General features: G+C 39.9%; 1 protein-coding gene across 1 annotated transcript; it reads right to left on the reverse strand.

Annotated features, from left to right (window-relative positions):
• Nucleotides 1–9,852: 9,852 nt before the first annotated feature.
• On the reverse strand, nt 9,853–22,704 carry sfrp5 (secreted frizzled-related protein 5). Its single transcript, XM_067520165.1, has 3 exons — nt 21,741–22,704; nt 15,027–15,104; nt 9,853–11,441 (listed from the first exon to the last, which is right to left on the reverse strand). The coding sequence occupies exons 1-3, from the start codon at nt 22,297–22,299 to the stop codon at nt 11,113–11,115; spliced, it is 966 nt and encodes a 321-aa protein (XP_067376266.1). The 5' UTR covers nt 22,300–22,704; the 3' UTR covers nt 9,853–11,112.
• Between the last annotated feature and the right edge of the window lie 809 nt (nt 22,705–23,513).

The raw sequence follows: 23,513 nt of genomic DNA on the forward strand, positions 1-23,513 counted from the left end.
TTCCAGTAAAAAGTCTAAGTGACAATACAGGACAAGAATGAATTAAGGATGGGGTGGTATTGTGGATTCTGAATAATAATCCTATTTATTTTGAAGAGCACATTTATAGGCCAGGAATTTCCCTTTTGTTCTGCCGGCCATTGTTTATCAAAGCATGTGCGCTACTTGGTGCCCTTCAGCTACCCACAAATGGCCAGTCTGTAAATGCTGAGTTAATTACTCTTGTGTCACATTTTATGGCTTTGCTGTGTGTGCCTGATTGAGTGCCTGTGTGTGTCGTTGGACAGTGATGACTCTTTCTTTATAAGCAGGTGTTGACAGGCAGAGACAGGGGTTGTGTAGAGTGCGATAAAAGGGGCCAGAGGGGCTCTTTCAGATACCAGAAGGTCAGAACTAACAACGGTTTCATCATCACTCACATCTGCTACATTGATCAGAAGAAGATTTTGCTTGTCTTGATACAATAGATAATAATTCATTTGTAACCTTAAAGGGACCAAAAGTTTACACCAAAAGTGTAAATCCTCAAATTTCAAACACTTGTGTTTCTGCATGCTTACAACCTTCCTGCTAGCTTTTTCCTCAGATGCAAGCCTTAGATGGAAAGCTTTTACTGTTAAGCAGTGTCACATGCACTCAGAAAATTACTGAAGTGTGTGTCTGAAACGGGATTGAATAATTTGAATATAACATTTTTACTTATCTTAAATTATTTATTCTTGTGTATTGTATTACTATTACTTATTCAAAGCAATTTATGTGCACTTGATTTGATCAGATGCAGAATGGGTGCATGCTTATATTTTTTATACAATCCCAATCCCTTCACTTTGAACTGAGTGACCTGGTAGAACTTTAAATTGAAATGATAACAGTTTGGACATGTCGAGCTTATGTGACTTGTTTTAGGATCTGAACAAACTGGACCAAAGAGATACATGCATATGTGCTCTGTGGGAAATTGTTTGCTGCCAGTGAAACTGTTTTCACTTGCTCTGCCATAGTTAATACCTCTTTACATTAATAAACCTGCTCTTCGTCTGCAGCAGTCCTACAGCCATAACATGTGTTATGTAATATGTAATATGTAATAGGTCATATTTGGATTCAATGTGATGTACACTGGGTATTGCAGTGTGATTAGAAATCACTGTGCAGTTTGCATGCTTTACCTGCTCCCTCTCAGTGACCCTCTCAGTGATTTCAGTAAGGCTCGCTGAACAAATATGAACTCCCCCCATGGGAGGGAGTAAGAGAGAGATAAAGCTGCACCATGCAGCATGTTTAGTAATTATTAAAGGGGAGAGAAGAAGGCACAGTTATCAAGTAAAGACACATCCATATGGCTTGAAAGGGTTCACCTTTCTATTGTGAAGGATCTACAAAATATTTTTCCTATGAAGCTTCATACACAACACTATGACACTATGATCATAAACCCAGGAACAGGCTGTTCATGCAGCTAAAGTGCTGCATGGTGATTTGGGCATCCCAAGCCTTATTACGGGACATTGCAACATGCTAAAAGACCTTGGCTATGTTGAGGAGCTTTTCTTCTTCTTGGTATGCAATACAAACCAATTCTGTAACCATGTGTTGACTTCAGTGATTCTGTTGTTTAAGCAATCTATAGAGCATTGACTTCTTCAGTATATGATTGATATAAATGCTTTCAGCTGGACTTTCCTGTATCTACACATGAAACATATGGACATGCTAAGGGGCTGTTGCACTGTACTATTTTTATCTGTGTGTTTTCACCAGACGTGAGTGGGATTGTCAATTGTACACAGACATTTCAGGTGGAGGTAGCACTGTGATGCGTTCTGTTTATTTAACTGCTTTAAATGTGTCCCTAGGCAAGTCACTGAACCCCCAACAGCTCATCCTCATTCCGAGCCCCGCAGTGCCAGTCTCAAGCCCAGTAGAAATTGGGGAGGGTTGTGTCAGGAAGGGCATCCGTCATAAAAACAAAACAAAAATAAAAACTGTGCCAATCCAACATGCGGACAAATGATCTGCTGTGGCGACCCTGAAGTCACAAGATAAGAATTTAAAAAAGTAACTTATTTAATAATATTTATGCCCAAAACAAAAATATTACATACATACTGCATGATACTCAGACATACAGTTGCATGACATTTGATTTTAATTATCTACTTGCATATTTGAAACACAAGCTCTCACATAGTTTCAGTGTGGAGTGATGGATGCTAAATGATGCATGGTGAAAATGTGTTCCTGTGTCCTCTCTGTCTCTGCTAAAGGTCTCCAGGAAGCTCTGCTCCTTGTCTGTCATCCTTTAAACCCTGATCGATGAAACAGAGGCACAGATGCAGGCACAGTGATGCATAGATAAAGAAATAACATTGAGGAGTTTAGATGAGACTAATACATTTAAAAAATATATATATTTATTTTTTAACCTTTATTTTACCAGGAAGACCCTTGATATTGGATCTGTTTTGTGGGGAGACCTGGTCAAGAGGCTCAATAAGTGCATCAGTAACAACAACAACAAGGATATAAAATACTATAGCCAAGCATAGTGTAAAGTGAGAATTGATAAGAATTTGCCCACTCAACATACTGATCTTGTGCATGTCGTGACCAGATATCAGTACACTCCATATATTTAGGATGCTTTTAGAAACATTACCAAAATCATAAAAGCTCATTCTAAAAAAGGAATAGCACTGCAAATCATTTACACCTGACTTGGTCCTGTTAACAGACATGACAGTTTGTGCTGGAATACAGAACTGCCTTAGACCTCAGCTGTTTGGATTTGATCTGTTCATTAGTTTTTGTTTTTGTTGTTTGTTTTAACGATTAAAAAAAAAGATTTATTGTCTGAGAGCCAGTCACATATGTGATTTTATAGTTCTGAAGCTTACTGTCCGTGTGAAATAATAGGTCTGTTTATGTTAGTCACACATCGCTTAATTAGACCTTTACATTAAACATTTACATTTATAGATTAACAGAAAAGTTTTTATGCAAATAAATGTGAGCAACTGAGGAACAGATTGATCAATAACCCCAAAACAAAGTAATCGTTAGTTATGACCATCTAAAGGAGCAGAACGGATGGGAGCACAAAAAACTCATATACTGAAACACCCATTTTTTACTGGATGTCTTAGATGTCTGTGAGACCGGAAAGTGAACTTTTTGACATCCCAGGGGCCCTTACCTGACCCAGACCACACAACTGTTACATGCCACACTGTGAAACAACACTTCTGATGAAATTTTCCATTGAAACACACTTCCTCCTTATGCCCAAGTGCTCAACTATGCCAAACATGTGCTCCTCTTTTGAAATCTTGGATCATTAATGTCCATAAACACATCAAATGCTGACGAGCAAATGCTCTGAAGCTGGCTCCTTGGCGCTGCATTTGGTGGGGTTATTGTTTTAGGCAGCAGGGGAAAGTACGGACTGTTTTTGGGCAAACAATCTGCTGATGGAAAAGAATCAGATGATTAAGCCCAAGCAGTCTGCATTCACACCAAGGACAAATACCAGTGGGGAATATTTAAAGACTTTGGTTATAGCATATTTGTGTGAATATTTATTGAAGTAAGCTTTATTGTAAAAAATTCTCTCTAAAAGTTTTAGCCCTTACTTATACGTCAGTGCCATATTCTGAACATATGAAATCATCTTGCATCATCACTAGAGATTTCAAGCTGTCTGTGCCAAATCAGTAAAATGTTATTTTCCTTGGTTGATCCAAATAAAAGACTAAAGTAATCACATTATTTCAGCTTCTGTGCTAAACAAGCATCTTGCTTTTCCAGAGATGCTGTGAGGTTGCTAACTGCATAGTATACATCTAGGAGGTGTTTCTTCCGTTGTTAAAACATTTACCTTTGAGAGTTTTATGTATCCTCTGATTTATATTAAATTGCATCTAGCAAAGGAGATGCAATGATGTGCAAAGAATTAAAAAGCTGGGCAGAAGACAGAAACCAGCTTTTGTAAGACTGATTAACTTATGCTAAACAAGGTAATTTAGGATGAAAACATGCAAGTAAATCCAGCTTTTCTGTCAAACTGGTGCATTTGTAGATTTGCTCAGCAGAGTCATTTATTAGTTAACATTCCTGAAAGCATTGCTGCTTTTTCCAGTCTCAAATAGAATGCACTGCATAGCTAAAAAAATCAGAGATACACATTTTAGATCATTTGATGGTGCAGAGGAAGGCTTAATCTATGAAAAGGTGGCTGACACACAACTTGATTTTGTCAGATGGTGTAATTACATTTGAGCAGAAACACAAATGTCTTCCACTACATGTTACATGTTAATCAGCAAAGTGTTTTTAAATCCTGGTGGTGGTGTACAAAACTAAACATTTAGGAAACTTGCACTGTTTTTGTCTGCATATTTAAAATTCACCCACAGCCACTCTGCAGTTTGGTCAATTTAGAAAGATAAGTTCAAGCAGTGGTAAGCAGCGGTCGACTGCACCCCCAGAATTTGGGACTTAAAACACTGCAGACATTTGACAGACATCTACACAGAGCCATCTGAACACTTTGTGTACTGTACTATAAACCGATCAGGCATAACATTATGACCACCTGTGCAGTTTAATGCAATGGAATACAGTGGAATACAATGTAATTACAATGAATTCTACTTTTACAAGATGGTAATTTCTCAGTATTTATGTTAAAACAGTCAGAAAGGTCATAACTCTACTCTGCGTTTATTATTAAGGTCAAAGTAGGTAGTGTAGTCATGCATTATAAGGAGAGCTTTTAATGAATGAGGTGGCCAAAACAACTGTAACACACTACGTACCCTACATACCCACAAATGGCCTCACTAGATCCAACACAGTAAAAAATGGCCAATTGAGTTTTCAGTTTCTCAACCAGCATATCCTGCACACACAATTGGAACTGATAGCAAGTGATATGTCCAATAAAAATTGAAGTAAATACCATTAAAAACCTTAGGCAGTATCTTTTAAGACCTCATATTCAGTTGGATACTTGATGAAAGAGCTAGCAAAGACACTGGCAAATAGAAGATTGGGAGATTTGGTCAATTAATGGCTTCAGTCCCACCAACGCCTCATCTCTCAGCGTTTGACAAGCATGGAGGCTGCTAATCCCCATGCTTTGACTCAGTGCCCACATACAACACACTTTCCACTCCCCCTAACCTTCTGCTCATCCCTGCCTGACCTCGACCTCTACTGTTGTGTGCGTTTCTGTGACAAAAAGGGGAAAAAGACAGACGGGTTGACAGATCTCTAGGGAGAAAAATGTATTTATTGGCTGATGCTTGTCTTTCGAAAAGGGTGTAAATCTCTACGCCAGCCGCCTGGTGGTGTATCTGCGTGGGTGTGTGAAAAGTATGAACTTTTGTTTCCGCTTATGTGTTTGTGCCAATATTTGTTTTGTCTGGGATTTTGCATTCCGGCACCCTTCTGTATAAATACAAGTGGATGCGTGTTTGGCTGCCCTTACGAGTATATCCTCTTTGATGTTTGTGTTTGAGAGAATGTTGGTGCTTGCGTGTGCTTTCTGTGTGGCTGTAAATCTCCTTACTGACATGTTGGGTTAGTAGGGAAACAGCAGGTTTGGGACATGATGATGGCCTTCACAGATGGCTTCATGACCCTGCCCAAAGGGAGGCCTTCTACTGGACCTATTAATTTATTAATTTTCCACTGCACAGGAGACACTGAGGCCAGTGTGATAGTTTCCAAGAGCTAACGTCTGTTGAGAATGTATTTTTTTGTTTGTTTGTTTTGGTAAGCAGTCCTTTCTTTCTCCTCATTCTTTCTTCTAAGCCTCTTGTGCCCCTTTCCTCCCTTTCTTCTTTTGATGTTGTTGTGCATGTGTGTGTTCTGGAACTCCTATTACCTTTGTGCAACAGGCTGTCACAGAACTGAGCCAAAAAGAGGAAAGGCTACAAGACGTTTGAAGACTAGAAGCCATAAAATCCTGTTGTGTTCACTGTATTTGATTTCTGATGAATGATCTTAGTAGCTGAATGAAAGCGTGTGGGTTCCCATAGTGATAAGCAAAACCTTTGTCCTGCTTGTAATCAATTCATGCCAGTTGTCCATGTTTTTGTGTAGATTTACAGATAATAGTTATCCTAAAGCATTGTTATTCTAGTCTAGCAGTTTCACTGGAGTAGAGCCTACTCAGATTTGAATGCATGACATCCATCTATGCATAATCTTTACTGCTTATCCTGTTCAGGGTTGCAGGGGGCTGGAGCCCATCGCTGTTGTCATATGGCAAGTTTTGTGCATTTTTGTTGTGAATGTAAATACATGTCAATCAGTGTGGTCAAACACGTTAAACAAATGAAGTATAATATACATAAAAAGGGAATCTTGATCTGGCAAAAAGAAAAAAACCCAAAACATTTGTATAATAAAGGTGTAACATGTCCATACATTACATTTACATTTAGTCATTTAGCAGATGCTCTTATCCAAAGCCACTTACAAGTGAAGTACAAGGCAAGAATCTAAGTGAAGGAGAAAGCATCAAAGCTAAAGTCCTATCAGAAAAGTGATAGGACTGAGATGCAAGTGCAAGAAAGAGCAGAAAGGAAGTTTTTTGTTTTTTTTTTAAATATAGATTTAAGTGCATAGGAACGTGAGGAAGAGTTTTGTTTAGTTTTTTTAATATTGGGAGTGAGTTTTCTGAGCGTGCAGAGTTGGGTAGCCCATTCTACCATCAAGGGATCGCTCAGCTGAAGAGTTTTTCTTGATGCCTGCTGCGCGTTGCTGGGACCACCAGACGTTACCCCTGGACAATCACTCAGATGTTCCCTTTATGTAAGATTTTCACAATTTCATACCACAGAACTAAATGACACATTACTGAGAATGTGAAAGCCGCAAATTATAGCAGCACTTTCATGTTGCGCATGCATTGTCAAATGGTTCAGTCTCCACATTGCATCAATTTAGAAATTACATTACTGAAACAAATCATCCTAATCATTCATATTCATCACAACTGAGAAAATGACTCAGCTAGCTGAAACTGGCTTTTTAAGCTTGCATGTAAATGAGAACAGTGTTGTGGAAATCAGCATGCTCCCTGTGTTTTTACCACATGTACAAAAGTATCTCTGATTTTATTATAGGGAGAAAATTATTCCTTGGCTTGCTCTAGGGAGCAAGGGCTTCTACACAGCACACGTATGCACAAAGACTAAACACACTTCCACATGCAGACACACACACATATATGCGCACACGCGCACACAATAAAAACGCAACATCTTTAATGCATTTTAGTAAGCAAGGCAGGCCAAGGCTCTGGCTTTCTGTCCGGGTGTTGTTGTTGTTATTGTTGTTTTTACCCTCTGTCATGTTCTTCTTTAAATAAATGCATCTCTCTCTGTCCTTCCTTCCTGCAGACAGGTGGTCTAGTGGTTTTGACCAGAAGGATGTTGGCTTGCTGTCTAATGCCGTTTTAATGGTACCTGGTGTGGTGGGTAGAGTGGGGTTTGCGGCAGCTATTAGACATTCTTCTAACTCTCCAGAACATTATATAACGGTCTTATTCTGTACTAGTCAAACTTGATTAACGTGTGTAGCTGTGTGTTTATGTGTGTGTGTGTGTGTGTGTGTGTGCGTGTGTGTTCGCATGTTTGTGGGCACTCGTCCGTGTAGGTGCACATTCATGCCTGCATTAATGTTTTACTTGTAGAAAAGAATAACCTACATAGGAAAATTATCAAAATGATAAGGTAACATATTTAGGAAATAGTCAAATTAATTATCTTTTAAATCTGTTTTTTTTTCCCAGTTTAGTCACTTGCAGCTGTTTTTACAGCGTCAGGCTTCAAAAAAAAAGAATTTAAAAACATTTTTCACCTGTTTCAGCTTCCTTCCTGACTACAACTTATCTGTAATGTTATCTCCTACCATCTTGAAAAGTAGATGAAGTTACAAATATAATATTGAATACTGGCAGAAAGTTATTTTTGTCTGTGATGTATAAAGCAATTAAAATAAACTTCACTGATAAGGGCATTTTAGATTAATGAAAGAGGTTGGAAGTTTACAGCCACTGCTTCCAGGTCTGGCATGGGTGTAAAATCTTTATGCACATTCAGGTTTCATTAGCTCATTTCCCAAATGAACTTTATCACACAAGAAAAATACTTGTATGTCGATCACACCCATCTCTGGGTTGTGTCAAAAGAAACTACATAAATCCCAAAGTTAGGTGAGGGAAAGTAGAGACTGGCTTAATGTAAAACATGACTATTTAAGTTATTTGTAGAACAGCAAAAAATGACCAACATATATGTACTGTATGCCAGTGGGGTAATGCATTGCACTGTCTCATATTATTTAGATGTAAAAACATTGGCAAAGCAAAGGACCTTCCCTCACAAGGCCTGTAGGTCCGTGGGTTGGGACAAACAACCTAATGTTAAAGTTGGAAGACTTGTTGGGAAACTATGTTAAATGAAACAAGCAAATTAGAGAATTACACCCAGGAATGTACTGTGTTTTATAATGTATGACTGGTAAAGATAAATATTTTCTTCAGTGTGTGAATGACCATGGAGACGCATGTGTGTGTGCAGGTGACAGGCAGATTAATGGACATTGTTCAACTGTGAAAAGGTGCTTATCAGCACACTGCAGTTCAAAGCAGGCAATACAGACATTTTTCTGCAGTATTTGTGTGTGTGTGTGTGTGTGTGTGTGTGTGTGGTAACAGTACCCTTTCTGCACTACTTTTCTGTAACTACTCTGCATTTTATTGCAGTATGTATGTATGTTTGATGGAACTGACGCTTATCTCTCGAGAGGTCCCCCCACTTGTGTATGTTTTTTTTTTCTGTGTGTGTGTGTGTGCACCACTGGTCCCTCATCAGGCCCTTATTAACTGCACAAAGTGACCTTTGAGAAGGTGCTGATGTGTTTCTGTGGAACTTAGCCAAGTTTCCCCCATCTGTCTTTTCACCTTTTCTTTCTTGTCATCCTCCACTCTGGACTCCGTGACTTAACACATCTTGCTTTATGAAAGCTGCTCATCATTTCCCTCTAATATAGATGTTGTCTAGATTAGAGGGCTGTCTGCTGCATGAGAGCTGATTAATGTGAATGAGACCTTAAATATTACCTTCTCCACCTTAATGGAATTTGAAGTTCTATTTTGGCCCACATTGTTTTTAATAGCTCTGAGAGAATTTGTAGGCTTTCACCTCCCTAATGAAGCCAGTCCTGTCCAACATGTTTCTATTCATTAGCCCTGTCCCCTCCCGCTCCTGTCATACCACAGTCTAGAATCTCCACAATCAGTTGGAATTAGGTCATTACTCTACTGGCATTCGAAGAGCCTCCAAAAGTCTCCGGGAAATGTGGGTGAAGGACAATAACCACTGTCACATTTGATCCATCTTATATTTGGAGAACAAAAGCGCCAAATCTTTATTGCGGTCCATAAACTATATGTAGGTCTGGAGTGATTAAGCTCTGGGTGGTTTTGACAAGGGTGGCCAGTAAGACTGCAGCCTGATGTCTGCCTGCGGCACCACTTTATGCTTTCACATTAAATACTGGTGGCAGTGTGGATCTGGGTGAGTTTTGCAATGAGCATTAAGAGCTTTCACCTCTTTTTTCCTTTTGAAAAAGAAATGAACAAGCATGGAAATCATGTGAAAGCTCACAATCCTCTTCTTCATGTGTGAAGTTTTGTGTTTTGTCAACTAAGCAACATTTCGTCTACAGTGGGTGATCCATTTTATTATCTATTATATATATCTAAAATTAATGTTGATGAATGAATGTGAGTTGAAGGTTTTTTATTATAGTAATAAAGTAATCGCACTTTTCAAGATTTTCTTTATAAAAATCTCAAATATATTTTATTCATTTACTTTTTTGTAAAACAAGGCTGTATTTCAGTAACAGAACTATTTGCTGGTTAACTGATTAGAAAATTTAATCTTTTATTGTTACAGCAAGAATGAATTCAGGTGCTAAGTTTGCACATATGATTTTTGCTTTCATACCATAGATGTTTAACTGAAGCAAATTTAAACATGTAAGTACAAAAAGAGATACATTTAAAGAACGATAGTGTGTGAAAATAGTGAGTACCAGAGACTTTTCAACCCAACATAGTTGGTTCTGTCCTCAGTCTCTTTCTCTCTTCTTTTCTCTTTTATTCTCCACTTGTTTTCCAGAAGATGTCTTCTCTCAGTAAACAGAAACAAGCAAACAAACAAAAAAATTTGTTTTCTGCTTTCAGGGCACAAAAAACGGTGATGTACGACATCAGTGGAAGCATCACCCAGTCCATTCATCTGTCTTGTTCCCTCCATCCTCCTTCCCAGCAGGGTTAAAAGAAAAAGCTGTTTTCTAATCATCTAGTATTCATCTGAATTACTACTTTTTTTACATTATTAAAACATACAGTTAAGTGGATGATCTGCATTCTTTGCTTTGATGTTGTTCCTGGGAGTTTTGTGCGAACAAGCGCTGTGGCCCACTGCACCACCCACACTGTAGTGTATCATTTCCCTCAGCTCTTTTTACACTGAAACCAACCCTACTTTACCCCTCAGCTCCCTTACCATTCTGTTTGTCTCTACTCATTACATTATCAAACATGTTTCTTGTCAAAAGTTGCCTCAGATCTTCAGGTTCCCATTTCTTGATGGTACTGTCTAACTGATAGTTTGTGTAGAATATCATACAAGTGATTGGTTTTACTATATCAGGAGATAAAAGTACAATTGTTAAGGCAGCTATTGGAGGGAAGTATATCAAAATGTCTGTTTTTCCTTTAGGAAATCACCCTTAAAAAGCTGGATTTCCTTTCGGGAGTCAGAGGGAGGTGCTGCTTTTCCTCCTTTCAACATTATTATTTCTGATTCATCTAAGTAGACCAGAATGACTCCCCTTGACTACTTGATTAATATTAAAGCTGAGAAAATAAAAGTTTGACCATCCTACGACTCTTTGTAGGACTATGTCATGTGCTGGTAGCAGCTTTTGCAGGAATCTGTTGTTCAGGTTATTGAAACAAGCTTAAGGATCATTGTGGAAGAGGGTAAAGGTTGTAGTGTGGGGAGCCAACGTTAGGCCAAGTCACTGGAAGACAGTGTGGTAGGTGGGACACTGATAGGACTTCATGTACTTGATGGCATACTTGAGCTCCTTGCTCTTCTTGTCCCATTTGTGAATGGACATGAGCAGAAGTTGTTGGTCTACTTTTCGGCCCATGATGAGGAAGTTGGAGCCAAGGCTGTCCAGCTGGGAGCACGGACAATTAGCACCGTTCTTGATGTACAGAGTCAGTTTCTTCAGATCTTTCTTCCTTAGCACGCCCTGCTTTAACACCTTTTTCTTCTTTTGTGCTGCAATCAGCTTCCGATCACCCTTCTCCTTCTTCACTTCCTTGATTTTCATCTTAAGGGCTGATGAAAATAAAAAGGAGAAATATTTAAAGTTATTAAACTTCTATTCAATAAAACACTGTTATATGCACCCAGAGGCAAGACCAACACTGTGCTCTGTGTGGTGCCAAAGAACTAGTTACAGTATTTTACACTGCTCCTGGGTATCAAGATACTGCACAAAACTTGCATCCTGTATGTACTGTATGTGTATGACTAGCTTGGGATAAACCTATAAAGAAAATGAGAACATGTTGTTAGGGTTGCAGCCAAAGTATGCTTTCAGGCATTTGATGCGAGTCCAAGTCAAATCAGAAGCCTTCTTCAGCAAGTTGCCGGTTACTGCAGACCCCTGAATATTGTGACAATAGAATTTGTTCTGTTCACTTCTCTATGTCTTTTATCAAGTGAAAACTTGACTTGCAGGGGGCTGGAGCAAACTCTATCAGGTTCTTAGTCTATCGCAGTGTTGGCACATGCAAGCCATTTTCACATGCAAAACTCCAGCCAGTGTTTGAAGAATCAGGTCCAGACATTGTCTGCAGTTGTCATTTGACACATGTAGCTCAAAGATTCTCTAAGTCAGATACATTCTAACATGGGAAGAAAATCCACTCAGTGAATAGTGTCTTTTACAAGGAGTGTCCAGGATGCATGGCATAAGTGCACATTTTGCAGCACATCAAGGCCATTCCAGTCCATAAAATTCACAGTTATGGACACTTACAGCAGGACTAGCCAGTTAACCTAACCTCCAAGTCTCTGGATAGTCGGGGGAGTACCCCGAAGAAACATATGCCCCTATTTATTTTTTAAATGTTTATCTCGTGTCAAGACTCACAGGAGCCAAGTTCAGGTCAAGTTTATAGCTCTTATTTGTGAGTTCATACACACATATACACAATATTTTTAATGCAACAATCTTGAAGTCACTTTAACTTTCACTGTAATCAGATGTGAGCCTTCAACACTGTGGGCAATAGTTTGGAAAATACATTTACAGTGTATGGATGGTGTTACAGTCCCCTCTGCTTTCCTTATGTTAAAAAATACTTCTGCTTCAAGGTGAAAAAATTCTCCAGATTACATCAACTGGAGAACGTCTAGAGGCACATGTCAACCTAGATTATGGCCTCCGTTGTTTGAGAAAACAGCAGCATGAACTAAAAACTAAAATTAACTAAAAAAGTCCTACAGATGATTTCATCTGATTGTCATTTGGGGGACTTTTTCAGATAATGTAGATGGAGAGATTTAAAGGTTTAAAGTCAGTGCTTAAACCATACATGTGCTCCAAAAACTTAAATCATCGAAACATAGTTGCAATTCAATAAAATGTCCCTTTGAAACAAAAATGTGGAACAGATGATCTTTGTGCACAGTTTTAAGTGTTTGGTTACAGAAAACAGTGGTGTATCAACATAATGAACCATTAACTTGTAATCCCTGTTGAGCCTCATGTTTATAAATTCATATTTTTTACATGTGAGAGATTGCTAGGCATCGGAGAGAGGAATTCTCTGGGTGAACATTTTGACAGGTGAAATTAATCATGAGTCGGGCAAAGGTGCAGGGTTGGTATGAAACCACTACTATGTACCGAAGCCTGTTGGACGATCGCCATTTCACTTCTCGCTCGCTTGTCTACAGTTAGATAAACATTTCTTGGTACACTCTGATACATATATAGTATATGCTACATGATAGCATGTTAAAGAAGGAATGTGTGCGTTGATTTGTCTCTCATCTGCATCCTGATTCACATCCAACTCCTTCACTGAAGGTGTGTGTTTATGTGCAGCAACGTGCATGCTGACATGCCTTAGCCTTTGTGTTTTTTGTGAATGAATGCATTCTTGTATACGTTTGTATTCAGCAAAGACAGGAAGGATGGAATAATTACCCCTTCCCATTCTCTTTAAACTCCCATCCATATTCTGTCATGTTCCATCATAGTCATACGTGATCCAGTTCAACCCACTGTTCACCCTGGCCAGAATCCTTGTGACAAGATGTGCTCACGTCCTGATACACACTCGCTCCCTTTAAGGTCAGCAGACAGGGCGTAGACGTAAAAGCAAGTAAAAAGTGAAAGAAGCGAGCTGTCATTTTGAGGAGAAGCAGGTTTTCTAAGCATTTGGTAAGAAACTTCTCCTACCAACCAGGTGCAGGTTGATGTCCCACCCCCTTTATTTTCTACTCCTTCATTTGTATCATATTGTATCATGCTTCTGATAGTACTGCAAGGAATTTGAAAAGATCAGACACATCGCTCTATAGAATAACACTGAAGAGTAGAGGAGTTCCTCCTTTGATCTCTGAATCCATACACCACTGTTATCTTGACTTTTATACTCATGTCTCATCCAAAAAAAATGTCTGGCTATCTGCTTTCATATATAGTCATGTTTCATTCTAATGAATGGGAAGAATATGTGTGCTGCAGTCTAATCCCCGAAAGACCCTTGGGGGAAAAATTTGGAATTTTGTAATTCTTCAATCAAAGAGACAAAAATCGGTGATTTGGTGAAATCATGATTCATTATAGGGGATGAGCCTACTGTATGTTTTGTGTGCAGCTCATAGTGTGACTGATAATTTCCAATAATATAATTTCTAATAGGTCATATTGTGTATATCCAGGACATTTCGTGTGTGGGAAGTTGCCAAAAAACAGATAAAATGTGGTCTCCTTTGAACTGCAGACATCTCTTCTTTGGGACACTACATAATAGAAATAAGGTTTTCAGCACCTGTCTGACCAGAGTTCATATTAAATTACTCTGTTGTTATTAATATGTTGAGAAACATGAGCTATGCTTTTTGTGAGTCTTTCAAGGTTATGTATTTTTGTCACCATTTCTAGTTCAGTGCTCAGAATCTTATGACCAGAGGAATTAGAGAGAAGTTCACTTTATCATTAACTCTAAACACTGGAGCAGTAGTCCATGCAAGATATTCAGCTGCTGCAAGGTACAATGGCCAAACGTTTTAGTTACCAGAAATATTTAAATAATTTGTGTACCTTTTTGTACCTGTCATTACTGTGGTGAAACTGGAATGTACAAAAGTTTCAAAATTGGGTTTGAATAGAAGTCACTAAATAAATCAATTAAATTAAATTCAGAAATTTTCTGAAGTGAAGAGAAATAATCTATAAGCCATAAATATGTAAGGAAATAACCTATAGCTTTTAGTGTGATTTAAAAAAAAAATTAAAACGACCTTTTTTTATTGTTCTTAATGACACATAACTGTGCCTTTAACGTTTGTCTGTCTTTCTTGCCCCTTCACTTAATTATTAACTCATGAAACAGGACTGCAACTCCTATGAAATGTTCAGAATGCACTGTTGCACTTGAAGTTGAATAAATAACAAACCGAATGCCGGGCACAAAGCAAAGCATTCTTCAGTGGCTGCTGTAGTTTTGACGTTTGTGCCACCAGCAGGTAATGAGTATTACAGCTTCAGTTTTTCCTACTTTGGACCCCACATAAACAGACCACCCTTGTTGTGCATTACACTGCTGCTCTTCGTCTTCCACCTATACTGTACATTATCAATCCAATGTGTATATGTGAGTCTCACTTTTTTCTGGTACTTACCAAAATCACTAGCGCAGAAATGCTCCATGATGTTGTCTGCTTTCAGCTCATTGTCACATGGAGGGCAGACCCTCGACACTGAAAGTTAGAAAAACTATTATTATTAACAGCTACATCAAATGACCTTATATTTTGTTTTAGTAGGGATAATTTTGCAGAATTCTGGTCATTGTTAGTCAAGTGGACTCAGCAAAACCAGAGCCTTGTCGGTATGAAATTGTTAAGTCATGAGGCATTTATTTGGAGCCCCGCTCCTCTTGTCAGAAGCTATTTGCTGCCGAGTGAATATATAGTCCAGCAGGCTGACTGATGTTTGCCCTGCAATTACACTCAAGAAAATGTTTTTATTCTGGCTGTTGTATATTTTGGTGGTGCAGGCGTGGTCTTGGCTGTGCAGAAAGGTAAACGCTGCAGCAGGAGCTGCTCATCATGGTGAAAAGTGTTTCAGTACACAGACACCGCCAGCACTTAGGCCACACAGCAACCACACATTGTGAAACAGTAAGAGGAAACCAAACCAACGAGTTCAGTTTATTTATAACTCTGAATTTATGGTCATGCCTGCTTAGCCAAAATGCGTGTTTAGCCTCACTTTGATAAGTGACTGTTGTGTACCCACACAGTGAAGATACAACATTAGAGAGAAGTCATGCAGGCCCTACATGAAGTCCTTTTTAATGGTTTACTCCAAATTTTACTTATTTCTACACTTTAGTATAGAGTAATATACCCTTAGAAGTATAATCATTGTGATATTTTGGCTTAATCCTTTCTCACTTCCATCACCTAAGTTCCTAACAGAAAAACACGCACACACACACACAAACACACAGCTGTTTTATTTTGTAATTTCCTCCAAAGGATCTTTAATATAAATCTTTATTTTGACACTGCAAAAACTCTAAATAATCTCAGAGGGACTGGTTGTAGCTAATATCAGTCTACTTGTCCACAATATAGAAAGAACACAGTATATTATTAGGAAGGGTCAGGAAGAGAAGGATGTGGTGTGGAATTCTTCCCCACACCACATACTTACACCTCTAGGGCAGAGAAACTTGATTAGAGAAAAGTTGTCAGAAGGGAAAACAACACAGACCTTCTGCTGAGTAAGCAGTAATCAAAAAAAAAGTCTGCAAAATTTCATTCATTCTCTCACCACAATATTCAAAATATGTTCAAATCTCTTCCCCACAAAAGGTCCTTGTTCTCTCTCTCTCTCCTGTGTTTCACTCTTACGAACACACACTCATACAAACACACACAGCACAGTCCAGCCTAGGCCTCTGGGTTAGAAGCCAGGGTTCAAAGGTTATCACCCCAGCCCAAACCTCAGCGTCTGGGCAGATAATGAGAGGGGTCAAAGTTCAGTATGCTTCGCTGCTCGGGTCGTGGGGAGGTGAACCCCCTGAGTGTATGCATGTGAGTACGTCAGAGGGTGCTAAACCATGTTCTTGTGGAATAACTGCCAGTTTTTTTCCTCTGTGGGTTCCCATACTTTCACAGGCAAGAGACCTGCGAGGCCTACAGGGTCAGGCCTCTAATTGTTTGGTGTTGACATGAAGACTGGCAGTACATGTGCGTGTGCAAACACGCACACACATACATACACACACACACATACACACAGACATGCACACACACACACACACACACACACACACACACACAGACTTTGGAACACACAAAACCTCTGGATTTCTCCGTTTTGAATTATTCCCTCAAAGCCGTTAGGTCTTACTCAGACCCCACAGTAATTCACTCTGGTTTCACAGGGGTGGTACAGTATGTTGGCAGGAGGCCTGGTTGTCTTGATGCCAGAGCATGTGTCAGGAGAAAGCCGTACCTCCATGAAACTTAGTTGAGTTTGGACCAAAGATCACTATTTAGATGCCACAAGAAATCAATTAAGTTACGATTACCCACATTACATTCTAGTCTCTGTTGGGGAAATGTCATGTTCGGATGGGGAATCAGTGCTGCATCACTAACTGTGTATGTGTGTTTGTGTGTTTTTCTGGACACATTTAAATTCAGCAAATATTTTGGCATTAGGTCATTGCTGTAATTTTGCCATCATTTGAAAACATTTCAGGAATGTTGTATTTTCTGTGTAATTAAACTGTAAAAATTATGTTCTTGCATTGGTTGACTTTGGATTTGAGAACATCTTCAGTGCTGCTTTTGATCATTTACATGTTGGTTTATAAATAATTCATCTTCATAATGAAAACTTAAATGTTGCCAATAACAGCAAAAGCGATTCTAATATTGTCTCTGAGAGCTGTTGTTGTGGAGGATGATAATGTTTGGGGATTTGATGATTGAGGATGATGGGAGCAGGGTGAACGAGGTGGTCTGTTGGAAAGCCCTGCTGTTAATCATCAAACAGCAGACCAGAGTGAAAATGACGTACGGCAAGAGTCCAGTAATTTAACTGCACAACTTCACTTAGTCATAGCTCTGAGGTTAATATCACTTTCTCCATTTCACTCTACCCCCTCAGCTATTTCTTTTGTCTCTTGTCCTCCTTTTACTGGCCTTTTTCTTCTCTTTTACACTACCTGGATTTAGTGGGTATCGTAATAACACAATAATTTACATGTTCTACTTTTTAGTCATTTAAAAACACACACACATTACCAATATACCACATTCAACTTCAGGTTCAGTGTTTTGTTGAAGGACACATGTAGACCAGAGGAACTGGAGATTAAACCCCTAACTATGTCATTAAGAATGACTATTATCATCCATACCATTTTATTTTAACTAGGAAATTGCAGGTATTTCATCTTGTAGTTTACATACATTATAACAAATTATTATTAACACTAAGTGTTCTTTGGTAACAAGAACACTGCTAGTTATGTTTATTTTGCCTAAAATTTACTATAGTTTGAAGTCTTGCACTATGTGCAAAGTTACATGCTTCTCCTCACTATTGGGTTTTCTCTTTGAAATGTTAACACACACACACTGACACACACATTTCAGACAACGAGATCCAATCCGTTGAGCCTGAGTATTACACTGACTTTTATGCAGGAACATTCCATTAAAGGTTTGCTCAGGTAACTGTCTTATGCCCCATTTGGGCCTTTTAAGTTACGAGTAGCAACACTTATGACATAAAATGGAACTGTTGCAGAGATGAAATGCAGCGTGTGATTTATGATGGAGGGCCTATCATCTGCTTAAATGCTGCATAGAGATAGACAGAGAAGGACTTAAACATGGCCCACAGGCGAGACCCCTGGGGCCTCTAAAACTCAGCATGCCCTTTGCATCTATAGGAATCCCATACAGGGGATAGAGAATACATTCTGAAAAGCCCTAAGCAGTCTTCAATGCACACAGCATTGGATCACATTTTCCCCTTTAATATAGCAGCCAGGACCACATGAGTAGCGGCCATTGTGCTACTAGGGACCTGACAGTGCTGCCCGTCTATTTTAGCACAGTTGTAACTTACACTAGCCACATCAGTGAATATGGTGAGGACAGACAATGTCTTTCACACCATCCAATTTCAACATCTTTCACTCCACAGTGTGCATATTGTCTTTACAAACACTTTCTGTACAAACATGCAGTTGGACTTATGGAGTTTACTCATTCTCCCATGTAAGTTCACTACACCTGATGATTTACTGATGCTGACAGCACAGTAGCTAAAAGTAGCATCACTGAATTCATAAGGTGGAGTTGATAGTTAGTGATAACAGCACTCTGCCAGACAGACAGAGCTCAGCTGGCCTTCTCTGCTCCCTGGATGCCTGGGCCCTCTTTTGTCAGCAATCCGCTTGTCTTCCCTGGTATAATATCCACAGACTTGTGTTTCACATAATCACACCCGATGGGCCCCTGTGAGACACACACACACACACACACACACACACACACACACGCATACACGCCAAAGACACAACCTGAGCTCAGGTGCTGGTTTGGTTCGTCTCAGTTTTGGCTATGACAGAGAGGTGGAAAGTAAATCTAGCTCTGTAGTTACAACCGTGCTATATCATGTAATTGCAGAATAGCTCACTGGGGTCTCCCTGACAGGAAAAGCAGCATGTGGAACGACACTTATGATTCCTGTGATTGATCCAACACTCCAACATTCACCTACTGTAGATTACCACATTTGTCCTCATATGATCCTGTGGGAAGAGAAGTATTCATGTCTTTTGACAGAGAGGGTTCCCAGGAAACTCACTTCTAAGAGCTCTTCACTGAAAATCCTTTTTTATTATTGCTGGCTGTGTTTGTGTGTATGTGTTCATATATTACAATGTGTGTGTGTGTTTCAGAGCCAAAAGCTTGTCCTCGGGATGGCCTCGTCGGCACATCTGAGAATCTCTGGTTCTTAACAAAATGTCAGCCGCTGAGCCTTTGGGCTTGAAGTTATATGGGTTCATTCTCAGTTTTAAAAAGACACACTCACACCCTATATCATACACTCAAAGTTCATTTTTAAACAGAATAAATAAATCTTTAATTTTTTATTTCAACACATTTTGTCTTTTTTCCATCTGCGTAAAATGAATGAATAACGAAGACCCTAATACTGTATACTTTACCTAATCTTAAACCACTTTCCATAAAATACTGTAGCAGCCTCTGATAATTATTTGATTTGATAGGATCTACCAACAGTTGGCTATTTGAGTAGGTGACAGATGGTGTTTAAGCCGCTTCTTTCTTGGGGAGTATGTAAAAAAATGAGTTATGCCTCTGCAAAGCCAAAATGTCAAATAGTTGATACCAGTCCTAAAAAAGCACAACCTCCATTTTCCCTAATGGAAAATAGTCAGCGCTATGTGAATTCACCAGAGAATTCTCCAACAGTCATTTCCCATCTTATTTTCATTATGTTAGATAGAATGATAGTATGCTGTGAAAAATATTGATAAAAAGCAAATATATGCCAAACAGCTCATGATTGACACTAGTAAAATGATTATAATTGGCAATGTCCAGCTCAAGTTAAGGAAAACATTCGTTATATAAATTAAATTAAACGATAACATGCAGGAACATTTCAAACAATTGCCAATAAATGGTTAAAAGAAAGAAGTGAAATAATCGGAATAATAAACCTTTGTCTTCAAGTCCTTATTGAAAGCAGAGAGCGGGACACTTTTTCTGCCGCAGGAAGCAGCTTTTCTTCTCGTCTACACACTGTCTGCCTCTCTTTACTTACCAGCTTCCCTCTCCCTCCCTTCACTCCTCTGCATTTGTGCTCTTTCAGGGACAATGGTACTTTAGCCATTCCCATTCTCTGCCTGTTTCTCTTGTTCTGTCATGTCGACTAATTAGTGGGAGCTCAGTAATTGGCCTTCTAGCTAATTGGCCTGCCGGCTGCCAGACCCAACAAAGGCTGGGTAGACTGGAGCACAGTTGGGACTGTCCCCATCCACTGTCTAAAGACTCTCATCAACTCCCTCTCTCCCCCTCTCAGCATTGCCTGCTTTTGTAAAGAATCTGCTTAAGTAGCCACACATACACTTTCTCTCTATTTAATTCCCACTCACCCTCTCACAGCTCACTGTTGGCCCATCTGGCCTCCTACTCATCGTATTCAAATATTTTTTTGTGAACCAAGTCTGTCAGAAACTCTACGGTAGCCATCTTACTCCTTGTTTTATCCATCTTTATTTGTTCATTTACTGACACTCTGCAGACCAGCTTGTGAGTTGCATGCATGACTTGATGTAACACATTCTCCATTCACTCAGTTCCTGATTGATTGCCCTTTGATGGATGTCTGCTAAAAATGTGTGTGTGTGTGTGTGTGTGTGTATGCGTGTGTGGGTGCGTGTATGTGTGTATGTGTCACTTTTCAGTTGAGATGTGTTTAACATCACAGTGCATTTATCTTAACTCAGTGAAAAATCTGGCTGCCAGAGTCTCTGTCTCCCAGTTCTCTCTTAGTCAGTCTCCATCCCTCCCTGGGGCATATGTAGATGGCAGGAAGGCATCTTGAACTGTCCACTTACTCAAAAACTTTCCCCTTTAGCCTCTTCCTCCTCCTGTCTCCTTCACTGACCTCCTCTGGTGAGTCTCTCACTTAAATTTTCATCTGTCAGCACTGCAGCACATATCGGAAACTGTACAAGCCTCCGAGCCATTTTCAAGCTCTCACTCTGCAGGCTCTTGGACGCTTATCTGTCTTAGTGATGTTAGTGAAATCATGCTATGTACAATCAAGACACATCTGCACACGTAGACAACTATATTGCTCATTTGTTTATTTAATAGTGCATTAGGTTTGTATTTGTGTTTACACAAGTCAAAGTAGTAGATAATTTAAAATTTGGCAATTATTTTATTTCTAACCCACAAACTTTTTTCAAATCATGCTATTATTTACCTATATATTGCTTACTAAAATGCAAGTCTTCATCTTGTATTTGTACAATATGAACGATGCTTTGCACAGAACTTCCCGATGTGATTAATAAAGTTAACCGAAACTTAAATCTTGAAATCCATTATAATGTGTTTACTGAGCTGGTCATGTGAAATTTTGAATTAAAAAAGATATAGTTAAAATCATAGTCTGTTCAAATGTTATGCCAATGTATTCAACAACACATTTTACTTTTTTTAAATGCCATAATTGTTATTTATGTTCTTGTTGAGTTCAGATGCTCGTTTAGATAACTGAAATAATGTGCGTGTATAATAATGTGCACATCGCTGCCCTACCTGGTGGCTGGGTTGCATGGTTCCCAGTGAGTTGCATGGGTATGCAGAGGTCGTTATCAATAGGGAACTTATCACAGGTCAGCATCTCTGGCCAGGGGAAGCCATAGGTCTCCATCACCGGAGCACAACTGTCCCTCACGGCCTCACACAGCGAGCGGCAGGGATAGATTGGCCTGTCGAGGCACACAGGTGCGAACAATGAGCACAGGAAGACCTGAGTATCAGCATGACACCGTTTGGCCAGAAGGGGCACCCAGCTGCCCGCCTGTTGCTTGACTTCTGGCATCGTCTCATGGTCCAGGAGGTTGGGCAGCCTCATCTTCTTATAGCCCACATTGTGGCATAGGCGCAGGTCAGCTGGTATGTCTACACACTGGGGCTGCTTGGTGTAAAAGCGGCCATTGTGGAAGTTGTCCGACTGCCAGCTGTAGTAGTCGTATTCATCTGCAGCCGAGACAGTGTGGAGTAGGAGGAGGAGGGAGAAGAGCGACAGGCCCAGTGCCAAGCCGAAGGAGCCCTGGGTTAATGCCCACCTAGGGCTCTTTTGTCCTTGTGCCATGCCTCTCTGAGCTCGGACCAACAAATCAAGAAGTGTTGTATCCAAAGTCTCCAAAGTAACTCAGTGAAGACAAAATGCAGAGAGAGTGCAGGAACAAGTGGGGCAGGCGTGCAAGCGTAATCCCTTTTTTCCCTCCTGGGTATGGATGCAGCGGATTGAAAACAAAAATGTTTAATTCCCTTCTTCCCTGGAGAGTCAGCTCTCTAAGCCTGAAACAACCTCCTGTGTCTGTATGTGTGCCTCAGTTAGTTGAGTGGGGAGTCAGCAGTCAAGGCAGGGTAAGCACTCAAGTAGGACTGCTTATTTTCTAACTTTCCCTGTCCACTATTTCTCACTCTCCAGTCCTCCCCTGCTCTGTGCTGATCAGTCTCTAGCTCTAATGAGGACTACCTAGATTTTTAAGAACCAGTGGTAGCTGCTTTCTGCTGCTGCCTGCCCCTTAGGAGGCTGCCAGACCACTCACCTTCCTACTGGCCTCCCCTGGACTCACTCACAAAGGTCTTAGCCAATCACAACCCTGGGGGAGGAACCCACTGGGCTTCCAGGACACTCCTTCTGCCCCTTATCCTTGACAACCTCCCCTTCTAAAGTTAACATGAAAAAGAGAGAGGGAGGCAAGTTTCTACAACTGTAATTTTATGTCTAATATGCACATAATTATTTAGATATGTATAATGGGTGTGTTTCTAACACACCCAGTATACATTGTCACTCTCTTAGTCATGCTGTTGTTGTCACACACCCTTCCAACAATTATTTGTCAGAGGCTCAGTGAACTCGCGGCACATTGCTCTACACACAGCAAGTGATGTCTGCTTGTCATTCAAGTTTGCTCATTGCATTAGCTCCAAACAATGTCTGGACTACCAGCACTCTGCCAGCATCACCAGCAAGAAAACAAATTCCCACAAGCGAAAACTGAAATGCAAATGTGCGATATTCTGGACATGGAGTGGTCAATGAAGTGGGTGGGAAAAAGCTGCAGTGTGGGCGAAGCAGCATTACAGAGTGTGGTTTTTGCAGCTACAGGTGGCCAGGTGATTTATTTACACTGTGAAGGTTATACTAATGTATACAGTTGTGAATAAAAGTCACTCTGCTCCTCTGTCTCATTGTGTCAGTGTGACTGAAACAGAGCCTTTTACTTGGCACCAAATTCACTAGAAGAGTCACATTCAGATTCAGAGGGGCTGTGAGCAGGATGTGGGATCAGC

Source organism: Channa argus, chromosome 1, assembly GCF_033026475.1.
Source record: "Channa argus isolate prfri chromosome 1, Channa argus male v1.0, whole genome shotgun sequence".
NCBI classification, from domain to species: Eukaryota; Metazoa; Chordata; class Actinopteri; order Anabantiformes; family Channidae; genus Channa; species Channa argus.